Here is a 24,477-nt window from a genome sequence, read left to right on the forward strand (position 1 = left end):
GTTAGCTCTTATTGTATTATTATATATTTTTAACGTGTCCCTTCAAAGTCAGATATTTAAAATCTCTCAATGAGCATTTACTTTGTATATTTATAACAACAGATTTTCCTTAACTTCGTATTATATAGAATTCAAATATCCGTCCTCTACAAACCGTTATTATCATATCATTAGGGTTCTAATTCCTAATCCTGGATTCTTACTGTTTGTTTCGCACAATATTACATAATATTTACAACATGTATCGCGAAGTCTCGTTTATTATTACATAAAATTAAGAACATAATAAAAAATAAAGGCGATATAGAACATAAAATACAAATTAGAATGATACAGTCACGATCAGTAATTCTGCTAGAAAAATTAATGAAGTTGAAAACAAAACTTCTGTCTTAAACTTTATTTCTGCTTTTTCTAAGAGCAAAATCTCTTAGTCTACACGATTCGGGATCATTTAACAATGATGAGTTGGGAGCTCTTATCATTTACGGACAATGTTTAGTACTTGATTATTAATAAAGACAATGATAAAGTAGCACTTTGTCAAAAATAATTAGCCAAGTCATTATATATATCATTACATCAACTTTGTTATTGTAATATTTCTAAATAACGAATACTTCTCTAATAATAGTGAGTACAAATACAGGCGACACGCAATCATGAATTTTCTCTATACTAATAATAAAGATGATAGTGCCTTTGTGCAAATATATGAGTGTGTGAGTGCTTGCGCTCTATAAGCCAAATTTATATCTAACTAATTTGACACATGTGTATCTTGGAGGGTGCACGTTGGAGTGGAAAAAATTTCAAAATATCTAATCAAATAATTCACTTCATGTTCAGTTATGATTTTTAAAAATTGCTTTATACTTTTAATTAGATAATATATTCAAAGTGACCATTTAAATAAGTTTCAGCTTCTTTTATTAACTTTTAATTGCTTCAAATCCAACTAGTAGGTTAGCCTATTTGTCAATGAAATTTTTTTACAGTATTTTCTTTGGATTAGTTATTTCTTTTTTGTATAATGACTAATTTAGTCATAATAATGGAACCTAATATTTGAGCGGTGTTTTTATTAAAAATAGATTTGCTGTATAAAATGTTTACTACAAAATTTTAAAATTTCTTTAAATATTTAGGCACCCGATTGCAATTACCTTGAATTTACATGTAAGCAGCCAATATTATAGAGAACAAAAGAATTTAAACTACAAAATTTATTTGGAAAATTTAAAATTCCGGTTTCTTTTTTGCATCGGTTAACTCAAGGACAAAAATGAAGAAGAAAAGAAAATAGAATTATGTACCGTGACAAAGGACAGTTTTCATATTTCATTCCGTAAAGAAATGATTGCGTGCATTGAAGGGCTTCTTAGATCAAAAACAAGAAAAAGAAAGATTGTTGCAGTCTGTAAATGATTGAATCCTAACTTTCCCCATCGAAGAACCGTCGTGTAAACAATTTTTGGGGCATGTCGAAATCGTCGGGTCCAAATGTCCTCCCGCTGCTGTGATATGAAAGTTTAGAGAGGGGGTACCAGCTCAAGTGATCATCACCTCGTCATCTGATCATGGTTCAAAACCGTCGTACCAAAATAACCCTAGTGTTGCTTTAAAACGGAATATTAAGATAACAACATTAAACTAATCTGAATGGATTTCGATCAAAACTAGAAAGAATTCTAACAATTGGGTTATGAATCTACATACCAAATTTCATATCTCTATCTCACAACATTATCGTGCTCCTATTTTGAGAGACGAAATTCCAAAAATGTGTTTCTCTAACTCAGGGATGTCTAAAGCACGGAAATTCATCAAAGTCTGGATTTCAAATTTTTGACGATTGCAATACTATTTTTATACGAGAAAGATTTAGATTTTCGTAAACGAGAAATTAAAAACGCAATTTCTTGATAAATATTTCTTGCTGTACTGCTACTTTCTAGAATACACGCCGCCGTTGTGTCTGTAACTTCAGAATGTTAGGTATGTTATTTATTTAATATCTGAAGAAGCAGTGGAATTTTTCAGCTTTCACTTCTGTTACAGAAGCACGAGTGTGTATATAAACATTCAGCGGAATTTTTCAGCGGTTCTACTTATCAATAAACTGCGGAATCTCATTTTGGAGAGTTTCTCTCTGTTGATGTTAAATGAATGTTTTTCGTCTTCTTTCTTTGGCCTTGGGAATCCTGGCTGCAATTGAGATATTCGGAATATTTTTCATGAAAAAAGATTAGATAGCTGAGACACTTAACACGATTTCTTAAAATGTGTACTATAAGAAATTCATTGAAGTGACCGATTATGTTGTAGAGAGGGTTTTTCTAGAAAAATTTGAAATTTTTTTTATGATTTGAAAATAACAGCAAATTCTGTAGATACTGAAACAGACTGTATGTAAAATAAAACTATAAGTAAATTAATTTCTATAATAGATAACTAATAAAAATGAAATTGAAAATAGTGGTATTTGTAACCGAAAATAAGTGATTTATTTTATTTTTGCCGTAAAATTCTCCATAATAATATTTGATATATTTATATTAACTCTCTACCATCTCAGCCTTAGGTATTTCTGTTAAAAAAGCGTGGATACATTTGTTTTCAACGCATTAGCATGAACAAATTACTAATTCTATACGCATTTGAATAAACTAATTCAAACGTATTTTCTGAAGAATGAATGTTTCATGGAAAACATGATATCTCAAAATTAATAAAATAAAATCTCAAATTTAATAAAATTTCATGAAATTTGGTATGCATGTATCCATAACCTGTGAGGGTGTGATAGACAACGGAATTTAAGATGGCTGCATTTAGACATGTTTTACAGACACTTTAAGTTCAAAACATAGACAAATTTTGACAAAAAAAAAATCATTAATGGCAACTTCAAATGCTCATAAAATTTTTATTTATTAAAATAATTTTTATCTTGTAGTCTGTTACATTTTATGTAGTTTGAGCTCAATACAGGTGAAATAAAAATTAAATTCTTCAATTATCTTTAACCTATTCTGTTTTTCCTAACATTGAAAACTTTGCTTAATTTTCATTAAATACGCAGTATTTTTCAAAAACTAAAGGCAATGAGTGTATTTTTTCCTTCTAATAGTGACTTTTCAAGTCTGTTTTAGATATTTGGTACACTAAAAAAAATATTTATGCATCATTTTTTAAAATTTTGTCTCCGAACCTAGTCGAATACCTTAAGCTGTTGATTTGATTTTTCCCTCGATTTTATCACATACTTATATAACATAGCACTTTATTTTCGGTTCTCTTTAGAAGCGAATTTTAATCCTTGGTAGGAAATCCGCCGAAAATTATTCGTTCCTGTGAAAATACGAAATCTCAAAACTATTAAGAACTCCACGAAGGAAATTTGGTAAATGTCATTGCTATTTCACAAAATTTTGAATCAAATCCGTCATTGGATGACTGACTACCTATGTCAATATAGAAAAATACGATAGTTAAGAAAAGCAGCAAGCTAGAAAGGAGAATTCAATATGTAACTATATTATACATCAATATTGAGTTTTGACTTAAATCAGTCCATAAATTGTTTATATATTTGTCTATCTATAGAAATGAAATAACTCCTATTCATAAAAAGCAAGATAAATGAAATGTAGCATATGAGCTAGAGACCAGACCGGTTAACATTGTGCCAAATTTAACATGTCAGCAGTAATTCAGTTTAGTTATATTTACCTCACATTTTGAAATAACGCGGAAGCTATTTTAGTACGACTTTCATATTTTTGAATAGTGATCAGATAACGATAGACGAACCGTCAAAGTGAAAACCATTTATCAGTATGAGGTCACGATAAATCAAAACTGCCAATAGCTAGATCGACGAAATTCGGCATATTGGTCTTTTTTACAAGAATCATTGATCTGTAAAAATTTGCTTTTAAACCCATTGTGATGGACTGGAATGAGCGAGGATAAAACCTGGGACCTTGTGGTTCGCAGCCCAGTAACATGACCACAATACAAAAGCAATTGCTCGTGCAGCGTAGCTCTTAACTGGCTTATAAGCTTTTCACTACTCCATCATCTATTGACTATCAGTCTAGGCATTTCTATTTATGTGGACACGATAATTAAAAAAAATGTAACAAGCCAGTAAAGAGAATTTTAATACAAAATCGTTAAAATGAAACTGTAAAACGTGCGGAAAGTTGCAGTCACAATTTTGTTCGTGCCTGGCCAAAAGTATTAATAATATTTATATCGAATTTGAAAAACAATAAAACAGAAGGAGTCTTACCAAAACTTCCTCACATACTCTTCAATAAATGCGCATTGCTAATGGCATACTAACTAGCAATTAATATTTACGAAAGAACCTATTAGAATGTAATCTTCGGTATTTATCGCTGCTCTGTGGTTAATTCATGAAAATGTGGTGAAAGCTTATAAGCCAGTTAACAACTACGCTACCTAAGCAATTGCTTTTGTATCGTGGTCATGTTACTGGGCTGCGAACCACAAGGTCCCAGGCTCTATTCTCGCTCATCGCAAACTCGCTACAAAAACCAAATACATACTTTCGACGCTTTATTTATTGACAGATAGAAATCAAATATGACTTCGAACTACAATTATAGTCAGAGGTTCACATATTAATTTCTAATTATTTAAATCATTATACTTTTGAGCTATCGCGTTTAAATAATGAGAAAAGAGAGACGGCCAACGATTTGACAGATTTTTATTTTAAAATTTGGTACGAAACTACATTTTTGACACTGAAAATGCAAACTAAAGTTTATCCATCTAGCTTTTTTTTTTACATTTTTTGGTTATCCAGTTCACTTATATTCGAAAATCCGAGAAGACTTTCACCTAATGGATTTCGTTCAAAATTTGACAGCAATTTCCAAATTTGAAATTAAGTCCATATTCTAAATCTCATCCGCCTAACACAAAGCATTTTTGAGTATCATGTTCATAGACATGCATAGTTTCAAAAGTGTGTTTTTCAGCTTTGGAGTGATTTGATATGTGGAGTTTCATCAAAACTTTGAGTTCGAAATCTTTTTATTTTATTACAATATTTTCTTTCGGTATACTTTGTATGCGATGTAAATCAGTCAAAAATCCACCAAATAGTATTAAGTTAATGGAGACTTTTTTTACTATGGAGACTTTATGTGGATGGAAGTTTAAGAGATATTATAATATTTCTTAACTTTCAAAAAGTATTAATTAACGAATCTAAAGATGCAGAGAAAAAAAAAGTTAGGAATCACCATTCTTAAGAATTCGAGAGAAATGGCATTTTTTAAACCAACTTCTTTAATTTGCCGGCGTCCTGGCATAGGGGTAGCGCGTCTTCCCCGTGATCTGGGCGTCCCGGTTTGGGCATGGTTGTTCTTCTGTTGTTCTATCTGTGAGATGTGTGAATGTGCCCTCCTGTAAAAAGGGGTTGTGCAAGCGAATGAATGATGCGTGAGTGGCAAAGTCGTACTCTTGGCCCTAGTTGGCGCTGCTATAAAAAATAAGAGACTTTCCCCCTCAGGCTTAAATCGCTGTCTTCGTAACAGCGGGCTTGTCAGTGGCAAGTGCCATAAGAAGCAAACAAACAAACTTCTTTAATTTAAAAAAATAAATAAATAAAAACACTTAACATTTATTAAAATATGTAACTGGAGAATATGTAATTGTAATTCTACATTTGGCGAGAAGATTGTCATTTAAAAAAGTAATATTTGTAAATAATAAACAAAACGCAGCAGCTCCTAAATTTCCCCGTGTCTGTGAAATGCCTTTTGCTATTACACAAGGATCTTCATTTTGATAAAAATTTTCGTTAGTTTCCTTCACTTATCCCATTTCAATGCAACAAAATTAATCAATGAAAGTGAAAAATGTATCCATGCTTTGATGAAATTATTATGGAAGGAATCCTTACTATTAGAGAAAACGAAACTATGTTTAAAAATTTTTAATAATATAAAGTTATCACTCAGTATTTTTTATTATATAAGTATTTCGTTTGTATTGTTAAAATTTCCAAGGTTTTTTTTTTTTAATTTAGTTTTAGCTATATCGTATTTTGAAGCAATACAAAAGCTACTTCGGGACGGAACTCCTAATTTCGAAGTGTGGTCAGGTAACGAGGACACTACCTGAACCTGCATTCCTTTCTAATATCCGTACCTCACAGCTAAGCATCTTTTGGCTCAGCGAATTCGGTGTGCATCACCAGATTTGCTTCTACGGAATTCCTTTGGGGAAACCGAGTTTTGAATTTAAAACCCTTAAAAAACCGATGCCAAAACCTTACCATCAGACCACAGCAGCGCTTCAAAAGGATAGAAAAAGAATTAAATCATTTCATTTTAAAGTATCTATTCGCATATTGATATGCGCACATTTTTTTGTTCTGTTTATTTGTTTCAGTATGAATAAACACAAGAAAAATTAACTATTTTTTTTTCTTTTGTCTACATGACTTTTAGCTTCATAACAATAAATTTCATTAAAAGTATCATGTGCTATAGGGACACGCATTTCGAAATATGATATAAAATTAGCATTATGCGCATTTTTTTTTTTCTGATTTCTTTATTATATACATCGGGGATCTTAAAAGTACAGTGCAACGCCGACTTGAAACAACATTCAAAGGTTGTTGATTTTTTTAATTACAATCAACTTTTGGATGATAAAATGACGAGTAAATAGGCAAAAATTCTTATCGATAAACAAGTGCTAACATTCCATTTTTTTCCCTTTCATTTTGTATCTATTCTGATTGTTCTTTTTTGAAATATTAAGTTTGAAATAAGCATTTTAGGGAAGATGAAATAGAAAAGTTAATTCTGAACTTAAAGAAACTATTTTGAACCGTTCGATTCATCGATTTAAAAAAAAATTTACAAATTACAAAAATTTAGTGCTTTATAAAAAAAAAAAAAAGAACATTAATTTAGTATCAATGAAAAATAATTTTAGGTTTATATTTATCAGTTGCTGAAATGGAAACTGAAACCTCTGCTGCACCTTTCTTTTTGCGATCAGCCATGTTTAAATTTCTCCTGTTAATTAGTCCCTAGATTTATCTTTTGGGATCGATTTAATACTAACTTTTAAAACCTTTATATCATGTTATTGCAACAGAAATATGATTTCAATCCGATAAACGCTAAGAATGCAACTTCTTTTATTATCATAAGATCAACCTTGATCCCAAAATTCCAAAAATTTAGAGCAGAATGGTCAAAAATGTGCCTCAGAAACGTCTTCTAATCAGAGCGTCCTCTTTCGTCATATTCTGTAAATTCCACATCACTTTGTTTACACTGAATAGCAGATCGAATTGTCTGGTCATTACACTTTGTAGGTCAACGATTTCTGCTCTGGTTTAAACCAGCTGGCACCGGTTCTTGTTCACTATCACTTCTACTTTTTGTTGTGGTAAATATTTCTGTCCGCATTATTATCTGCGTCCCCTGCATTTCTCCCTTCGTTTGTTAACTAGAACCTTTACTTTTCATTACGGTGCCGCATCTTGTAAGTATTCTTGCAAATTTGCATTGAAAAAACCGTTAGCTTTCTATGTGAATAATGGCTGCCCATTGTAAATGTATAGATTTTAATTTGATTTTGTGCATTTTTGCTGAACACTTTTTTGTCGGTATCGATTTTCTGAACAGTTGCACATGTCATATGAATTGAAATATTGCTGTAATTTATATTAATGCTCTTATCTGGAACTGAATATGATTGTGCACTTGTAGTTTATCTGCATTGAGATTATGAAAATTCTTCATCTATATTAATTGATCATTTAAAAGTCAGTTTTATTTTATTTATGAATTTCTCTTATTACCATATATTGATGAAAAGATGACGTGTTCCTCGTAAAAATATGAAAACTTACTTAAAAATTTTGATTTTATAAAAGCATTTTTCTTATTTGGAAAGCAAATAATTTGTACTATTTGAATAGCGAGCGCATTTCCCAAATTTTTTGTTTTTAATTTGGAAAGGATATACATAATCAAATAAAAAAAGAACTAAATTTTGCATAAAAACTAGAAGGGAAGACTGATTAAAGAAATATTTATCTGCCAAAAAACTTTATCTATTTCAACTATATATGTGTTAATTTTATTTGTGCTGTTGAAGAAAAAAATCGGTATGAGTATAATTTTCTCTCAATTTTTGTCAGTCACGCCTGTTGTCAGTAGAAATGGAGGGAATTTATCTGCATTTGGATGGGAAGATGGAGAATATCTTTTCTAGCTAATTAATTGCATCTCAAAATTAATCAATGCAAGATTCGATTTATACAGTTGAAATGTGATGGTGTTATAAAAAGTTTATAAATAAATTGTCAAATAGGAATTCTCAGTCTTTGAAAACCACTGTTTAATATATGGGTGTCATCTTTTTATCTCATTTTTTTAAAACTATCCTTTTTCCAGTAAATTTTGAACCTTTAAATAAGTTAAATTGTCATTTGTGTTCTTTTATGTATTTAATCTTAATTTTATGTATTTATCTATTTTTGCATTATTAAATGATAAAAAAATTTTTTGATTTGTTTTATGTCCTGAAAAAGGTGTGCTCTCATATTAAAGATCTATCATCATATGATTTTTTTGTTATAAACAAATTCTTTTAAGTTAAGGACCCTGATTGTTTATTTTTTATATCTATCTTTTGCCTGTAAACATTTTTTTTCTTTTAATTTTAGTATGTTTGCTGGTAGAAATTGTCTCAGCTATACATTATTATCTTTGTTTAATTTAAGTTCCACTTTTAAAATTATATAATCTTTTGGCTGGGATGAGCAAAGTGTAAAAAAAAAATTAAAAAAAAAAAAAACTTTTTAACTTTGCTGCCTTGATAAAAATTGTAATAAGAAATTGAAATGTTAATAAAATAATAAGAAGTTTAGTCATTTCTAAATTATTCAGAAAATAGCGAAATCTTAGACAGATTCATTCCTTATAACTAATTATTTTTCAAATCATATGTTCGATAATTTTCCAGCTTATTCAGTCATTGTAATTATAAAACCTAAATACTTCTATTATATATAATATGGTCTCAAAAATGTGCATCCCATAATATATGTATTTTTTAAAAAAACATTCAGTGTTTGGATTTGAAAATTGCCATACTAGCATTTATCTTCTCTTTAATTGACAGTAGATATAATTTTTTCTAACACAGTGGTTTATTAGGATGTTTGTTTAAATGCATATGTTATTTATAATTGTGGACATTTTGAAAAAAGTATAAATCTTGAGTTAATATACCTCAAACCTTGCATTTCTCTCAAGTATTATCTAATAAATAAAGATATAGATTATAAAACCTCTTAATAAATAAATTTATTCCATTAAAACATAAAAAATTGAATACCATGCTAAATGCACACTTAAAAAAACACTTAATTTCTTAAAATTATATTGCTTATATACTTTTTATATTCTTTATTCTATGAAAATAAAGAGACATTTGTATTCATAAAATAGCTATTAATAAAATCATTAACATATAATTTTTGATATATTTATATATTTCTTATTGGTGATCATTGCAAAAAACAGACCCCAACACATTCTCTTGAACTGATAAATGCCTCATCAATTTCATTATATATATATATAATATAATTATCGGCGTTTTTCTTAAGCATTGGGGTCTGTTTTTCGCAATGATCACCAAGAAAATTGATTAATTTATATCAGTTGTTTTAAAAGTGTGCAAGTAAAAAAAATGTTTCTAGTATATAAATCATTGGCACATTTGATTTCATGGTTCTTTTATTGATAAGTATCATTAGTAATTCCTGTACATTCCACATTTTTTTTTCATTGATTAGTAAATTCCTCATTTTTAGTTGATAACTTTAAAATTCTCATGGTAGACTAAATTGAAACCTTGTATGATCATTAAACATTTAAATCTATATTTTAGTTTTATATATTTAAAATATATTTAAATAATTAATAAAATTAATAATAATTTATTTATATAATTAATAATAATTTAAATTAAATATTTATATATAAATGTGTATAAATTAAATAAAAGGAGGGAGAGGCTAGCAAGAATTCTGAAATAGTTAACTTTCTGAAAATATATGTTCAACATTGAGAAATTTCTGACTAAACAGCTGCTGAGCTGAGGGGACTATTAAAAAATGTTATTAGTCTAATTCCAAATAAATTATTAAAACATAAAGTTCTATGAAATAAAAAATATTAGAACCAGAATGTGCATTTACAATTAATTATTAAAATCATTATTAAATAAACTAAAGTATAATTGATTATTTATAATAATTGGAATGTAGAGCATTCATTTGATTAACAGTATTATATTCCACTTTTTTAGATCTTGGGAAATAATAATTTTTAATGTTATATATATATTTGAGTTTATTATTTCTTTATAATCTTAATAATTTTGCTTCATAGCATAAATTCTTTTGTTTATAAAAAAAAATCATTATCGAATAATTATGGTTAATTTATAAGAAGTTATATTTTTTTATTTTTTCCATATTTATATATTTTTAATAAATATAAGAAATAATTTATAAATGAGTAAAAACATTATGAAATTAAAATTTTTGAAATGTGAAATTAAATTAGTTAATTATTTTTTTTAAAAAAGGACTTGCTAAAGGTGTGCTGCTTAAGCTACAAAATGCATTAGTCTGCTAATGGATGATTTTTTTAAATGTAATTATTACTTCTACTAAATTATGAAATATTAAAAATATTACCCTTTCTCTTTATAATTATGTTAACTCCATGAGAATTTTTAGCATTTGCTGGAGGAGAATAATTAGAATGTAATATTTTGCAATGAGGTTATCTTTACATGTTTAACCATTTTGGGGAGGATTTGAACTAGCTAAATAAATAGATAATAGTATGATAGAAATTTTTTTCAGAATAACTACAAAAATGTTCATGCTGCAATGTCCAAAAATTTTTGAAATGTCATTTAAAGAATAATTAAACTAAAATTGCTATTAAGTTTTGAAAAATAATTTTTTTTTTCAGTAGTACCAAGAAAATGAAAGTTTATTTAGTTGCATGCTTTCTGCTGTCCACATTCATACTGATTGAAGCTGTCAGTCATCTTCAAGAAGATGTATTTCATGATTCAGATGATCAAGAGGTAGTATATAGAGTATCTCGTGGAATACACAGCAAGAAAAAGGGTACATTTCTTGAATTTTTATTATGATTTTGAACTTTATTGTATTTATTAGTTATTGTAGATTATTTATATTATTCCTTCCATTTGCCAATAAAATACAATAGACATATTAAACAGTAATTCTAATTTCATGATGTGATGTTTTGTTTATAGGAGGACTCCCCCCCCCCTCTTAATTTTAAAATTAAAAATGATTCAATTTTATTTATTTTTCATTAATTTTTTATTGAACATGCTGTTATTATTTTTAAATAATTGATGCAAGTGACTGATATAAAATAATGGTAATGTTTCTTTGGATAAACTAAGCTATGGCTCTGGATGCATACAAATCTCTGAAGTATAGAAAGAAAGAAAATATTAATTTCATTTATAAAATTTAACAGTATTATCTCACGCTGGCACTTCCTTTGTTCCATGCTTGGGGAGAGTTTTAAAATATATAGTCCTACTGCCCATTTTATATTTTTAAACATGCTATTGAAATATTTTATTTCCCATATGAAAGGCATCTAGTAATAAAAAGTATTCCCATTTAATCATATTGTTCGATTTCTTTTGTCAAATTATGAATGTTCAACATATGCCGTTTTATATAATTAGGTGAATATTTTCTAGATTGAATTCTATTAAATTTTAATTTTAGAGCTAAATTAATTATTAAATTTAGAAGCAACATTGATTCCATTAAATAACTTTGCCGATGTTAATAAAACCATAATTAACCATTTAAATTAACTTGTTTCAAACTAATGTATTGAAATTTCTTAAATAAATTTAGGCTTCTTGCTTACTTTTTAAAAAATCATTAAAAATAATATATGCATTTTTCTTATATATATAAATATGTAACTAATATAATATGTAATATTACTTTCAGTATTCTTTTAAAAACTAAAACTATATCTAAAATTTTACCGATTTGTAACTTTTTTTTGGACAGATATATATTGCTATTAATTATCTGTAAGCATCTTCATTAATAACTGACATTCATCAAAGTACATTTTTGCAATAATATTACATTTTTAAACATGCTAAAAGTTATAATTTAGATTTCCTGTGTTGGTTTTTTTGTATTATAAATGAAATTTATGTTCACTATATTGCTTTCTTAGTTTGTTTATTATTATTATTGGATTCTCAGATATAAACATATCAATCTTAACTATATCTTTTGTGGATGTCTCTTAATGTTTAATGTTAATATAAATGGAATGCATGACCTCTATTAACAGAAAAGTACTGCTTTCTTATTTTCTGCTTTAGTGTTATTTCTGTTTATATTTCTCCTTGCAATAGCTTTAATTAAGTAGCATATTTTATTTAAAAGAACAGAGGATGATTTTATCTGAATTGTCTAATTGTTAATCATCAAATTGAAGTGGGAAGCATGTATGGTTTTGATATTTGTCAGATCTTGAATGCCTTCATTGGAAGAAGAAACAAAACTAATAAAAAAATTATCTCTAGTGAATAGTTTTTATAACTTTTCATTTGCATATGGGTAAAATATTTTGTATTCAACATTTTTTGTATGATTTAGTTATAACATTTTAAAATTTAAGTCAAATTTTGGATTTTTTTTTTTTTTGCATATTGAGCACTAACTTATTCATGCTGCTGCTGACTCTTGTATTCTTATTCTGTTAGAAAGTTTTTACTTTAAAGACCACTCTTCATAATTTTTTCAGATAACTTTATTTTTTGTTATGAAAATTTTGGTGCTTTCTTTATGTCTATTTAAAATTTATTAGATTTTATTAATTTAATTTAAACAGCATTCAGATTTTATGTACGTAAAGTATAGCTATTCTGTTGTTTCTTTAAACTTTCAATATGATACATATTTAATCCTCTAAGTAGTCAAATTGACTTTTGTTTTTAGGAGTATTTGAAAAGGTGATTTATGTGTCTGTGTGTATATAATGATATTTCTTAACTTAATTTGAATCCCAATTAATTCGTTGATTTTTATTTTAAATTTCCCCATATTATTTCCTGATCCAAATCTGACTTTTTAAGTAATTTTTAATATATGCTCTGAAAAGTTTAGACTTAATAATTAAATAATTTTTGATATACTTTTCTGAGTTTAGACTTCTTATACCCTAAGGTGAAGTGATAGAAACCCCCTAACACCCACAGCATAGCCTTCAAAGATATCCAACACCCCTTTCCTAAATCGTTACATGTCAAGAAATCTGTAAAAGAATCTTAGTAGAAACTCTAGGGGAAAATTTCTTGCATATTGCTCTTGTGTCACAATATAAACACACATATCATTGCTTCTCCTTGTGTGCAAATTATGCTCTCCCATGGAAAAATAAATTTAAATTTTCTATTCTAAAAGTTGTTTTTTTTCCCGCACATTTGGAAAACTAGGTTTATAAATAAAGAAATATAAATTGTTTGCTTGCATTAAAAAATTTTGTTCTTAATATGATGCCATCAAACAACTGATTTTTCGATTTATTAAATGTATTTGATCAAAATAATTGTTTAGAGCATTAACTTTAGTTTATGGATAATATAGTAACATAATGCAATCTGGACTCTCTAAATCTTTTAATTGCTTCATTAATTGTTTTTATTTGTTTTGAAGTTAAAAATTTTTACTCTTCCTTTATATCCTTTATTAATAAATGAACCATATGATTATTATATTGATATTGAAAGTAGAATAACTAGACATGATCATTTATTTTATTTATTTATTTTTTTATTATTATTTATTTTTCCTTATATATAAAAAAAATATTCTCGGTCTAGACTATTTAAAACCAATTATTTTTTTTATAAATGCCTTCTGAAATTATCTTTTTGTGTAATAGTTTTATATTCATAAATACATTTCATTTTCTCATTTTTACTTGTAGATGGAGAATGCCGTTACAAAAAAGGACCATGGAGTGAATGCGATTCTTCAAACATGCAGAAAAAAACACTTACTTTGAAAAAGGGTGATTCTTCATGTGAACAAACAAAAGTGATCTCAAGAAAATGCAAGAAAGGTAAGGAAAAAATATATATTTTTAATATCATTAAGAACTTACTGAAATTCATCCTCTTCCTTCATATCCATGAAAAAATTTGTGCTAGAGAGTAAAATATTTTTTAATATTGTACATAAAACTTGTATTAGTAAATGTAAATAAAACTTGTATTAGTACAGTTTTAGACAAAGTCAGAATTTAAATTTTCATTTTCTTAACATTAAAATATGATGCAATGGCATTGTTTATGATTATTCTTATTAAATCAGAAATAAAAATTTCATGAATTATTATGGAGTGTTACAATTATGCTAACTAAAAAGTTAGTGTTTTCGGCATTGGGCAATTTTTACAATTATTTCAACTTAAAGAAATCAAATAATTTTTTTAAATATTTTGCCCTTTTAGCATATTTTGCTAAATCAAAAAGTACTTAATTGAAACTTTTTTAAATAAAAAAATTTCAAGACAAGTAACATTTTAAAATTTTTATTGTTTGTGCTCACAATAATAAAGATTTGCATTTTCCTTTTGTATAACATTTTAACATGTAGCAAGAAAAAGCTTTTGATTTAATCCATATATTTCAAAAATATGTTAGCATCCTTCTTTCATTTTTCTCTAACAGATGGAAAAATTCTATTGTATCTTTAATCCAATCCATTTCATGCTTGGCATTCCTAAAAAAAAAATCTCTTATTACCTCTTTTAATTTATTAAAAAATTAAGAAAACTTCAAAAATTTAAATTGAATTGCAGAAATTTAAAAGAAAATGTAGGACCCAAATATACATACACATATTAAATACTGTAGTATGTTTGTTTTTTAAATTAATGGTAATAGGGTTAATTTAAGCAATTTTCAATTTTGAATGTAATTTTAAAAAATCAAAGTCAAAATATTATGCCATCATGAAATTTCTTCTTTGCTTTTAATTAATGAGTTTAAGATTCTGTGGAATTATTTTATTTATTTAGTAATTAGAAAGTTATGTTTATCATTCCATTAAGGGGAATGAATAGAAAAAAACTCTTCTTTCTCTTTTTAGTTTTTGCTTTGCTTGGTTAATAGCAATATGTAAAATTTATAATTAATGTTTAAAACATATATTTTTATCACTAGCTGTATTAAGAATAACATATAAACTTCTAAAATATATTAGATGAAAAAACTTATTCAGTATGTTATCAACATTGCATTTAAAAATTAGCATGATTTTAAATCTGGTAATTATAGCAATAATGGCATGGAAAGTGTTCTAAGAACATTTTATGTATTGATAAATGTCTCTTTATCTTTAAAAAAAAAAATGTTCGTTTGGTGTTTTAAATAAAATAAACACCAACATAATTATAAATTTGGGATTAAACAGTTGCCCAATTCAGTGGCAAGGTTTTAAATTGAATGAAAGTCTCCAATTTGTAATAATTTGATATTTCTCATAATGGAAGTGAGAGGCAAAATTGATATGGACTTTTTTATTTTATAAATTATGGCAAAATGTAATTTAGTAGCTATATGAAAATGAAACACTTTTGCATATTAACTTTTTGACATCTAGAGAAATCTTCATTTTGGTTTGCAATTTTAGGATAATACCAATACTTGCAACATAATGGTTTGTTATATGTACAGGTGTTTCATTTATACTTTGTTTGTACATAACTGTTCCTTGCTTAGATGAATTTATATTAAATGACCTTGAGTGTATATATACTATCTTGATATTTGTTAAGTAGCATTTCCTTGTCAGAAACGATTGATTGAAATAGCATATCACTGTTATTTTGTATATTGAATTAATCACCAAGATAAATCTTGGGCACTGCATGTTGTTTTGTAAAATTTTGCAAGTTTAATAAAAGGGAAATTAATCTTAGCATATTAGAAAATGGTATTAAACAATCAAGAGAAAGTCCAGTGATGAAATATGGATTGTAATTGAAGAGATAGCCACTAACTGTAAATCACTATAAATGTATTTATTTAATGATTGTTTACTTTGGATCATATTCTAATATTTTGCTATAACTTCACAATATATATGCAAAAAGGAAAATATATTAAAATTTATTTGCTTTTAAATCTTTATATACCATTTAATTATTTATTGCTTAATTGTTTCATAGTTTTGCATATTTTCAAAATATTGTCTACATACACACAACATTACCTAATTTTGTAATAGTATATAAAATTTTTGTTTTTATATTTTTGGCTTATCAAAATTTTTATGTCCTGTCAGCTTATCTTGTAAATGGAAAAAAAAAATGTATTATTAGTATAAATGAAATTTATAGAAATCTCACTTTTAGATTGCAATTTTGCTTTATTTATTTTGCTATTCTTTAACTAGCTTGTAAATATGACAAGGGAGACTGGAGTGACTGTGAAGTCAGTACTAACACCAGGGTGCGTACTGATAGCCTTAAACCTAAAAGTGATTCCTCTTGCGAACCTACTAGAACATTATCCAAGAAATGTAAAAAAGGTAAATATTTTATTTGCTTTGTGTAGTAACATAGGCCAAAAATTTTGGAATGTCGTTTAATTTTAAGTAAATCAGCTTGCAGAAATGAGATTAGTGAAATAGCATCAATCACAAAAAATGAAATTTGAAAAAATCTATAGCTGATGGGGAAAAAAACCATCATCCACACATTTTTCAGAATTTTTTATTATTATTATTATTGTTTTTAATGATGGGAAACAGGTTATTTAATAAAATTATCTTGAAGTAAAATATATTGTTATAAGATTTTTAAATTAATTTCTGAAGAAAACGGCTATAATGCATACAAAATATAGAAAGAAGTAATATAAGTAAATAAATAATTTTGTACAAGATTTTCTTAGTATCAAAACTAAGACAAAGAATTAACTAGCTTTCTCAAGAAGAATGGCTAGTATGCTATATAAATATTCCTGGATTTGAAGTTTATGTATTCATTTATTTTCTGCCATTGATCATGATCTATCTTGGTGATGGCTATTTTTTCTTGTAAGGAAATCTTAAAATGTACTACATAATGATAAGGCTCTGACTTCAATTCCAGTATTTCTTTCAGTAATTTTTAAAGAATGATTTTTAAAAAACTTCTGATTTTCTCCTCTATTAAATATCAAGAATTTAAATAGCAAATTTGTGGAGATTTTAAAATTTCAACTTTTTTATTAAAGAACAAAGCAGAGATACAAAACTGTTCTGAATTTTGGGATAGTTTATCTGAAAAGCAACTTCAGATGAGAACAGAACAGTCTGTGAGGAAAAATTTAAATCCAAAAAGTGTAATTTGGCAGAACTCAGCGGATAAAAAAAATAAACAAAAACCCTTTATTGTCCTTGCTTGTAAAGTTAAGGTTAATGAAAAAATTTGTTAAAACTTTGGGTAAAATGGATGATGGATTACTTTAGATAATTTAATTGGTTTCTTTTGACAAAGATTATGAAGAAGTTAAAATCAAAGACGGTGTGTTCATCGGCCTAGATATAAGATGGTTAATGCTGTATCAAAACTTTGAGATGAAAAACGAGACGGATCAAGAAAAAAGCATAGGTTAGTTCCAAAAGCATCTTAGAAATTTATGGCGAATAAAAAAAATCTTGTAAAATAATAAGAAGGAAAATGCTGCAAAACTGCAAAGAACTGGATTTGATGCAAGGGTTTTTGCAATCCCATCTTTTCTATTTTTTTATAAACTTTGATATAGTGAGCATGAGAGATTTTCTGATATATATACATAAAATTCATGAAAACACAATATGAATGGCTCTGAAATGTAAAAAAGTATGCTAAACTGGGGAAAGTGGGGGGGGGGACTTATCAGAAATCGCTTTAAAATCTGAGAAATGCAAGCATTCCTTAGAATGAAAATAAAAATGTAACTTTTATAATCTCATTTCTTTTAGACATATATCTAATTTATTATTAATTACCTTATTTTATCAAATATTATTCAAAAATTATGTAATCGAATGCTTTCAAAAACACCTCCAATTTAAAATTTTTACTTTTAAATAGTAAAAAAAAAAAAAAAGTGCCTAAATAATACAGAAAAAAATATAGTATTTTTGGAATTGGCATAAAAATATCATGAATTTCATAAATTTGGATAAACCCTCAGACAAAGAATTGGATTATATAGGCCTGTGTAATTTATAAAAGAATAGATTCATTTCATGAGGGCTTGTTAAATTAAGCTATGACCCTAAATAAATGTTAGAATAAAACCATATTGAAATATTGAAAGCTTTTAATGTGAACTCTTCTGTTGCACCTTGCTTTATAATCAAAAATAATTTCAAAGATGAAGATTTCATTTAAATGAATTAAAGGACTAATTTTCTTTTCATATACAGTACACTCCCGATTATCCGCGGAATTGGGTGGCGCGGCCGCCGCGGATAACAAAAATCGCGGATAATCCGAAAAAAGCTAAAAACGGGTATAGCAAAAGAGAAAACAGTCATTCCAACTTTGATAAATCGTTTTATGTACAATAAAACGTAAAATAAACAGCAGGAAATGTTTAACTAACGCTTAATATTTTAGTATATCACTCAAAACTAACCTAAAATGCATTTTGTTAATGAAAACAGAAAAGTGCTTAGCACTAACAAGAGGCGTCAAGGATACACAGAAAAATGAATACATATGTACTGTTTTAATACTGTAATGTATTATGTAATTACAAAAGCATAGCTGTAAAACTACACCTTTTTGAAGAAATCAGTCATTTCTGTTTGCTTGGCAGAATGAATGGCAGAAGTCTGAAGGACTTTTCATTGTCTTTTCTAGGCTACTTTTTCAGCTGTAGTTATTAGTTGTTGGAATTTATAGAGCTCATATTGCATATGAAGAATTCTTTTCAATAATAAAAATAATATATCAGATGGTCAGATGTCTATATAAATTTACTTGTAAAATGCAGAATTGATTTGAAAATTTAAAATCATACTTTCAGGCAAAAATTCATAAAATTTTGTAAATGGCTCTATTTTCTATAATAAATTCTTATAGATAATATAAATAAGAAATTTTATGTAATAGATAAATTATTATTATTTGAAAATAAGAACTTGTACTTTTGTAAAAATCTGCTCATTATTTTAAATGTTTTGTAGCATGCATCCTATAAATTATTTTAGAGTTCATATTTCTTCATATGGTAATTTATATAAAACATTTCATGCTGTAAAATTTATTAAAATAAAAAAATCATTTTTTTTCAGCCAAAATACAATTGTGATTCCAAAAGTTTATAATTGCTGATCAAAATGAGATTATTTGAGCTAAATTTTCTGAATTCAGTATTTTTAGTTTTCTTAAAAATTAAACTTAAATATTTATCTTTTCTTTTTTTTTTCCCCCTACTTTGTACAGTTTGCAAATACAATAAACAAGGTGCATGGAGCGAATGTGACTCTGCCACTGGTCGCAAGACTAAGGTTCTGGTCCTAAAGAGTGGAAGTCCACAGACATGTGAAGCCAACAAGAAAATCACTAAACCTTGCCACAAAGGTTCTAATCATAAGAATAGTGGTAAGGGTAGACAAGGTACTTAAAATTATAAAAGAAAATAACCCATTGATCATTTATATTAACATATTCATATAAATAATCTATATATTTATTAAATAATGGTGGATGATGATCGCAAAGACTATTATGTGCCTTTGGTTTCTCTAAGCAGAATTCTTTTAAGGACTCTTGCATAGGTACTTGGAGAGTTTTTTTTTTTTTTTTTTCTCCTCATACATTTTCTTAAAAATTGTTGAGAGAAAAATATTTATAAATTCAGAATTATTTTTGATGATATTTCAAAAGAGTTCAAAAATATACTGGCTCTTTTATTTGCTTCGTTATCAGATTCGCAAATTCCAATTTCAGTTTTGGCATCAAGCAAATCAGGCATTTATTTTTTTAAATTCAATATAACTGATTTATTATGTGAATAAAGCTAAATATGAATAAAAATTAGTTTGGCAAATGAAATTGTAAACTTTTATGCTGAATTGTAACAAATGTCAATGAATTGAAGTCTTCAAATTTTATTTCGTATTCTGAATCATCCTGTTCTCCTCTAGATGACCAGTTAGAGTTATTACTAATACTTTCTTTGAACATTTTATTTAATTTCTTATTTTACATTGCATTTTTTTTTCTGTTAGTGAATCATTGTTTCATTCCATTTTTAATTATTATTTTTTATTTGAGTATTTATGTAGTATTTTAGTTTATAAAATTCTGAGTCTTTATTGTTTGCTTTTAAGGTTACTATATATTTACTTATAATTTTTTTCTTAAGCACTGCAAATTTGCCTTTATGATTATAACAATTTTCATCAGTTTATCTGTGACAATCAGATCTCAGATATTGCTAGCAGGATAATTGCCTGTTTTGACATCACATTTTCAAGAAGCAAATTAATTAATTATTTAGGAGACATATATTTTGTTATGTACTAACCTAAATGAATTATTTAATGTTCAAAATTGAATTGGAAAATGGTAATTAAAGATATTTATTTAGGTTTATGTATTAAATTTCATTTATTCTATTTGGGAAAATAAACAAAAATTCTAAAAAGGATTTTTTTTTCCCAGTTTCTTGAATTATTTACAATAAAAATTAATAATCCTGGCTAGACAAAATAAGAAATAAAATTGAAAAATTTCTTTTCATGAAGTATTATTTTTTACTACAGATTATAAGTTTTTGTTTAATGAACAAATTGTTCAAAAAAAAAAGTTTGCATGTAAAATCTGGATTAAATTAGATTTTCTGGTATATTCAAATGGGTTTTAATTTCTTTTCTATTGTATAGAAGTAAAACTAGATGCATTTAAGGTGCATAATTTTGATGATGTATCAGTTCATGTATGTAATTATTATTTTTTTTATTTTTAAATTATTCTTTTAGATCAGTTTAAAAAAATTCATTGAGTTAATATTTCTTCATATTTCCCATTCTTTCATTTCTAACATAAATCATGCATTGTTGTTCGTGTATTTAAATTGTTATCAAATTAATGTAAATATTTTTATATCTCTATCTCTTTTATGTTTTGTTATAGTTCTCATTCTTTTACTTTCTATCCTAGATTATGATGAAGACGAGTAAAGGTTCCAGGATTCTTCCTATCAGCATTTTGTTCTTTCCTCCCAAAAGCTCATTTTTATATCATTCAAGCATTATAAGTATTAATTTTTTCTCTTCTTTTTCACTGTAAATCTTTTTACTAGCTAGGTTGAATCTACCTAAACTTGTAGTGATCTTAGATGTACCATTTCTTCTAGACTCTATAGAGATGTTGTCTTTTTGTAAAATCATTGTTTTTCAGTGTGGTTTTTGTGTGCATAAATGTTGATTTTTTTTTTTCAAAATATATTTGTATTTTTGCTAATTTTATTCTAAGTTTTGCATAACTTAGAAAATAGTTTTGTTTCACATATTGGTGTGCTTATTACCAATGCAGTTCAATGCAGTCTTCGTCATTTGTTTCTTGTCTTTTTTTTTTAATTTAAATTTTTGCATTTAGATTTTTTTTAATGCAGTGTTCAAAAACTTTAGAAAATTTTCTGTGTTGCTGATTAAATGTGGAGAAAATTCCAAAGAGGCCGGTAATGAAATTATGTATGAAACAAAGTTCTAATATTTTAATTATTTGATTGGTAGGAGAAATTTTTTTTTAAATAAATTGTGTGTAGAAATTAAAATTGCTGATTTTTTTAATTGCTATTTTGATCAAGATGTGTTAGCAAATCTCCTTTATGTATTCGTGATAAACAATTATTCTGTGTGATGATTAAATATACATATGCTACTGAGATTTCCAGTTTTCTGATTTGATTTAAAATTCCTGCATGCATAGTAGTAAATGGAAATGACATGTTTTATGCTTTATACTGGTTTGCAATATATTCAAATATTATTTACAATTGTTGGATTTTAACTATACAATAAAAATTGAATGAATAGAATATTGATTGGCTATTCAGCATTATTATCTTAATTTTTTTTTTATTTCATTATACAGTATTTGTTCATAGTCTTTATTTCTCATTTGGCTGTTTGTTTTCTCGTGTCATTTATTTCTGTACCAAATGTTAACGTAAAAAAAAAGTCTTATCAATCATTTTGATCTTAAAACTCTTTTCATGCTATCTTTTTTTGGTTAAAAAAAATCATGAAATCAGCATTCATAAAAAAAAAAACAATTATAAAAAAATTTTAAGGGCTTTTCTTGTTTCAATATTCAACACTTGTTGAAAATTTTCGATTCTTGTTCAAGCTTAAAATTTAATTTCACTAAAATCATATTGCTACTGAGTGCATGGGTTTTCACTGGACCTTTTCTTATTGTTGCTTAATATGTGCTATAACTTCTGTGATAATTGGCTGTTTTGAACAATTTTACATTTTTTTTTTTTCAGTTTTATATGATTTTCATTTTTTATACCAACTTTTTATTCTCTTTTGAAGATAATTTTTTTCCTTATAGTTTTCTCTTTTGCTTTTATCTTTCTGGAATATGTTCCATTTTTTCCTTAATGCTGTGGACTTTGTGAATGATAAAGACGTGATCATATGATTCCATATTATAGAGAACAATGTGCAGAATTCTGCAAATTTTCATGTTAATTTCTGTTTGTGCATATTTGCTTTTGATGTCACAAAGTACAATTAGACTTGAATTAGGAAGCCACACTTATAAATTAAAAGTGTATTCAAATGAAAATCTACATTTTTAGATGTAATTCATGCTTTCTTTCAAAGTATGCCATTATTTCAGATGCTGTAATAGTTTTATTGAATATATGTGGAAATTATACATAATTTCTGAAATACTTCCTAATAGGTAATAGTAATTTGTCAAATACTGTTTGATGAATAAAATAAATTTGTCTTCAAACTTATTAATACTTAAAAAAAAAAAAAGAAAAAAAAGATGCAAGATATGATTTTAAAAAAATATCATTCTTGTTATAAAATGACAATATTTCTCTGGAAGATTATGTTAAATGATGCATTTTTTGAACAACTTACTCCTCATATTTTGATTTGTAAAGATTGGTTGGATTTAAATTATTGGCATTTCTTTAACCAATGGGCAACATTCAGTTTGAATAAACCCAGGGTAGTTGATTTTTTTTTTAGACTTGTTCAAGGCAGTATGAATAGTTACCAGCTCTCTTATTACAAATTCTGCTGTAACAAAATTTGCTAGATTACAAATTTCATATGATGTGCTAAAAGACAGTCTTGTATGTTGTACTACTTAAACATGTATGTAGCTTTTTACAGTTGTCTATGATTTGTTTGTGTATCTTTTTTTACACATCTATGAATGTTTGTGTTTTATAAGTGTACAGTTTTTAAATGTGGCTGATTTTGACTAAAATTTGCATTTTTAGAATTAATCATTACATATAAAAGCAGTTTTGAATGTAAAATGAGTTTCAAGTATTTTATTCTATTTGAATCCTTCCTTTTAATCATTGCTTATGATTCAAAAGTATTGTGCCAAATATTTTTATTGGGATACTTGAGTGCCAAATTTAATGCTTAAGAAAAGTGTTTTCTGATTACCTCATATGATTGTACTTCGACTGCTTCTATCTTTTTTAAATGTTGAATAAAATTTTTGGTTACTTTCATATGTGCTGTCTTTAATGCAAATTTCTTACTTTGTGTAACAATCAAAGCAGCATTCACCTTGACCAAACCTTAACCTCAAACTTTCCAAATTAAAACAACCCATTTTTAGTATTCCTAATAATTATAAAGAGTGATGATTTAAATACAGATACAATTATTTTCTCAAATAATTTGTATTGAATACAAAGAACTGCCATTCAATAAATTTCCATTTAACAGAGTTTTCTACTGGACTTGAGCAATTTACATATTATTTATTCTTCAAATTATGACAAATAATCTCTGTATTATAAGTTTTCCTGACATGTTTTTGCCATAGTTCTAACAAAATCAACCAAAGTGGCTACCCAAAAAAGAAGAAAACATTTCGGTAAGATGGGAGTTATTGAAGTTAAGAACCATCTAATTTTCATTGATATGAAGTTGTTACAGGATATATAGCTATCATTGTAACTTCTAAATACCCTACACAGCATGATATAGTGCAAATGCTTATAAAATGTAATGATTATACTGCATTGTATATCTGAAATTAAAAATAACATTTGATACATTTTGAAAATAGTGTCCAAGAAACATTATGGTTT

General features: G+C 26.7%; 1 protein-coding gene across 3 annotated transcripts; it reads left to right on the forward strand.

Moving 5' to 3' along the window:
* Window positions 1–7,380: 7,380 nt before the first annotated feature.
* Window positions 7,381–23,889, forward strand: LOC129957295 (uncharacterized). Of its 3 annotated transcripts, none has more exons than XM_056069561.1 (6): window positions 7,381–7,551; window positions 11,070–11,230; window positions 14,109–14,243; window positions 16,583–16,717; window positions 19,611–19,769; window positions 21,333–23,889. In XM_056069561.1, exons 2-6 carry the CDS (start codon window positions 11,083–11,085, stop codon window positions 21,350–21,352), a joined length of 597 nt encoding a protein of 198 aa, XP_055925536.1. In that variant the 5' UTR covers window positions 7,381–7,551; window positions 11,070–11,082; the 3' UTR covers window positions 21,353–23,889. The 3 variants fall into 3 exon arrangements, with proteins under 3 accessions (XP_055925536.1, XP_055925535.1, XP_055925534.1); XM_056069560.1 differs by having other exon boundaries at window positions 11,073–11,230; window positions 19,611–19,784; XM_056069559.1 differs by having other exon boundaries at window positions 7,383–7,551; window positions 19,611–19,784.
* Window positions 23,890–24,477: the final 588 nt, after the last annotated feature.

This window comes from Argiope bruennichi, chromosome 11, assembly GCF_947563725.1.
Source record: "Argiope bruennichi chromosome 11, qqArgBrue1.1, whole genome shotgun sequence".
Classification (NCBI taxonomy): Eukaryota; Metazoa; Arthropoda; class Arachnida; order Araneae; family Araneidae; genus Argiope; species Argiope bruennichi.

Coding starts and splice junctions, on each gene's coding strand:
- LOC129957295 (XM_056069560.1), top strand. CDS start 11,083: ATGAAAGTTTATTTAGTTGCATGCTTTCTGCTGTCCACATTCATACTG. Junction 14,244..16,582: donor CTCAAGAAAATGCAAGAAAG/GTAAGGAAAAAA, acceptor TTCTTTAACTAG/CTTGTAAATATGACAAGGGA. Junction 16,718..19,610: donor ATCCAAGAAATGTAAAAAAG/GTAAATATTTTA, acceptor TACTTTGTACAG/TTTGCAAATACAATAAACAA.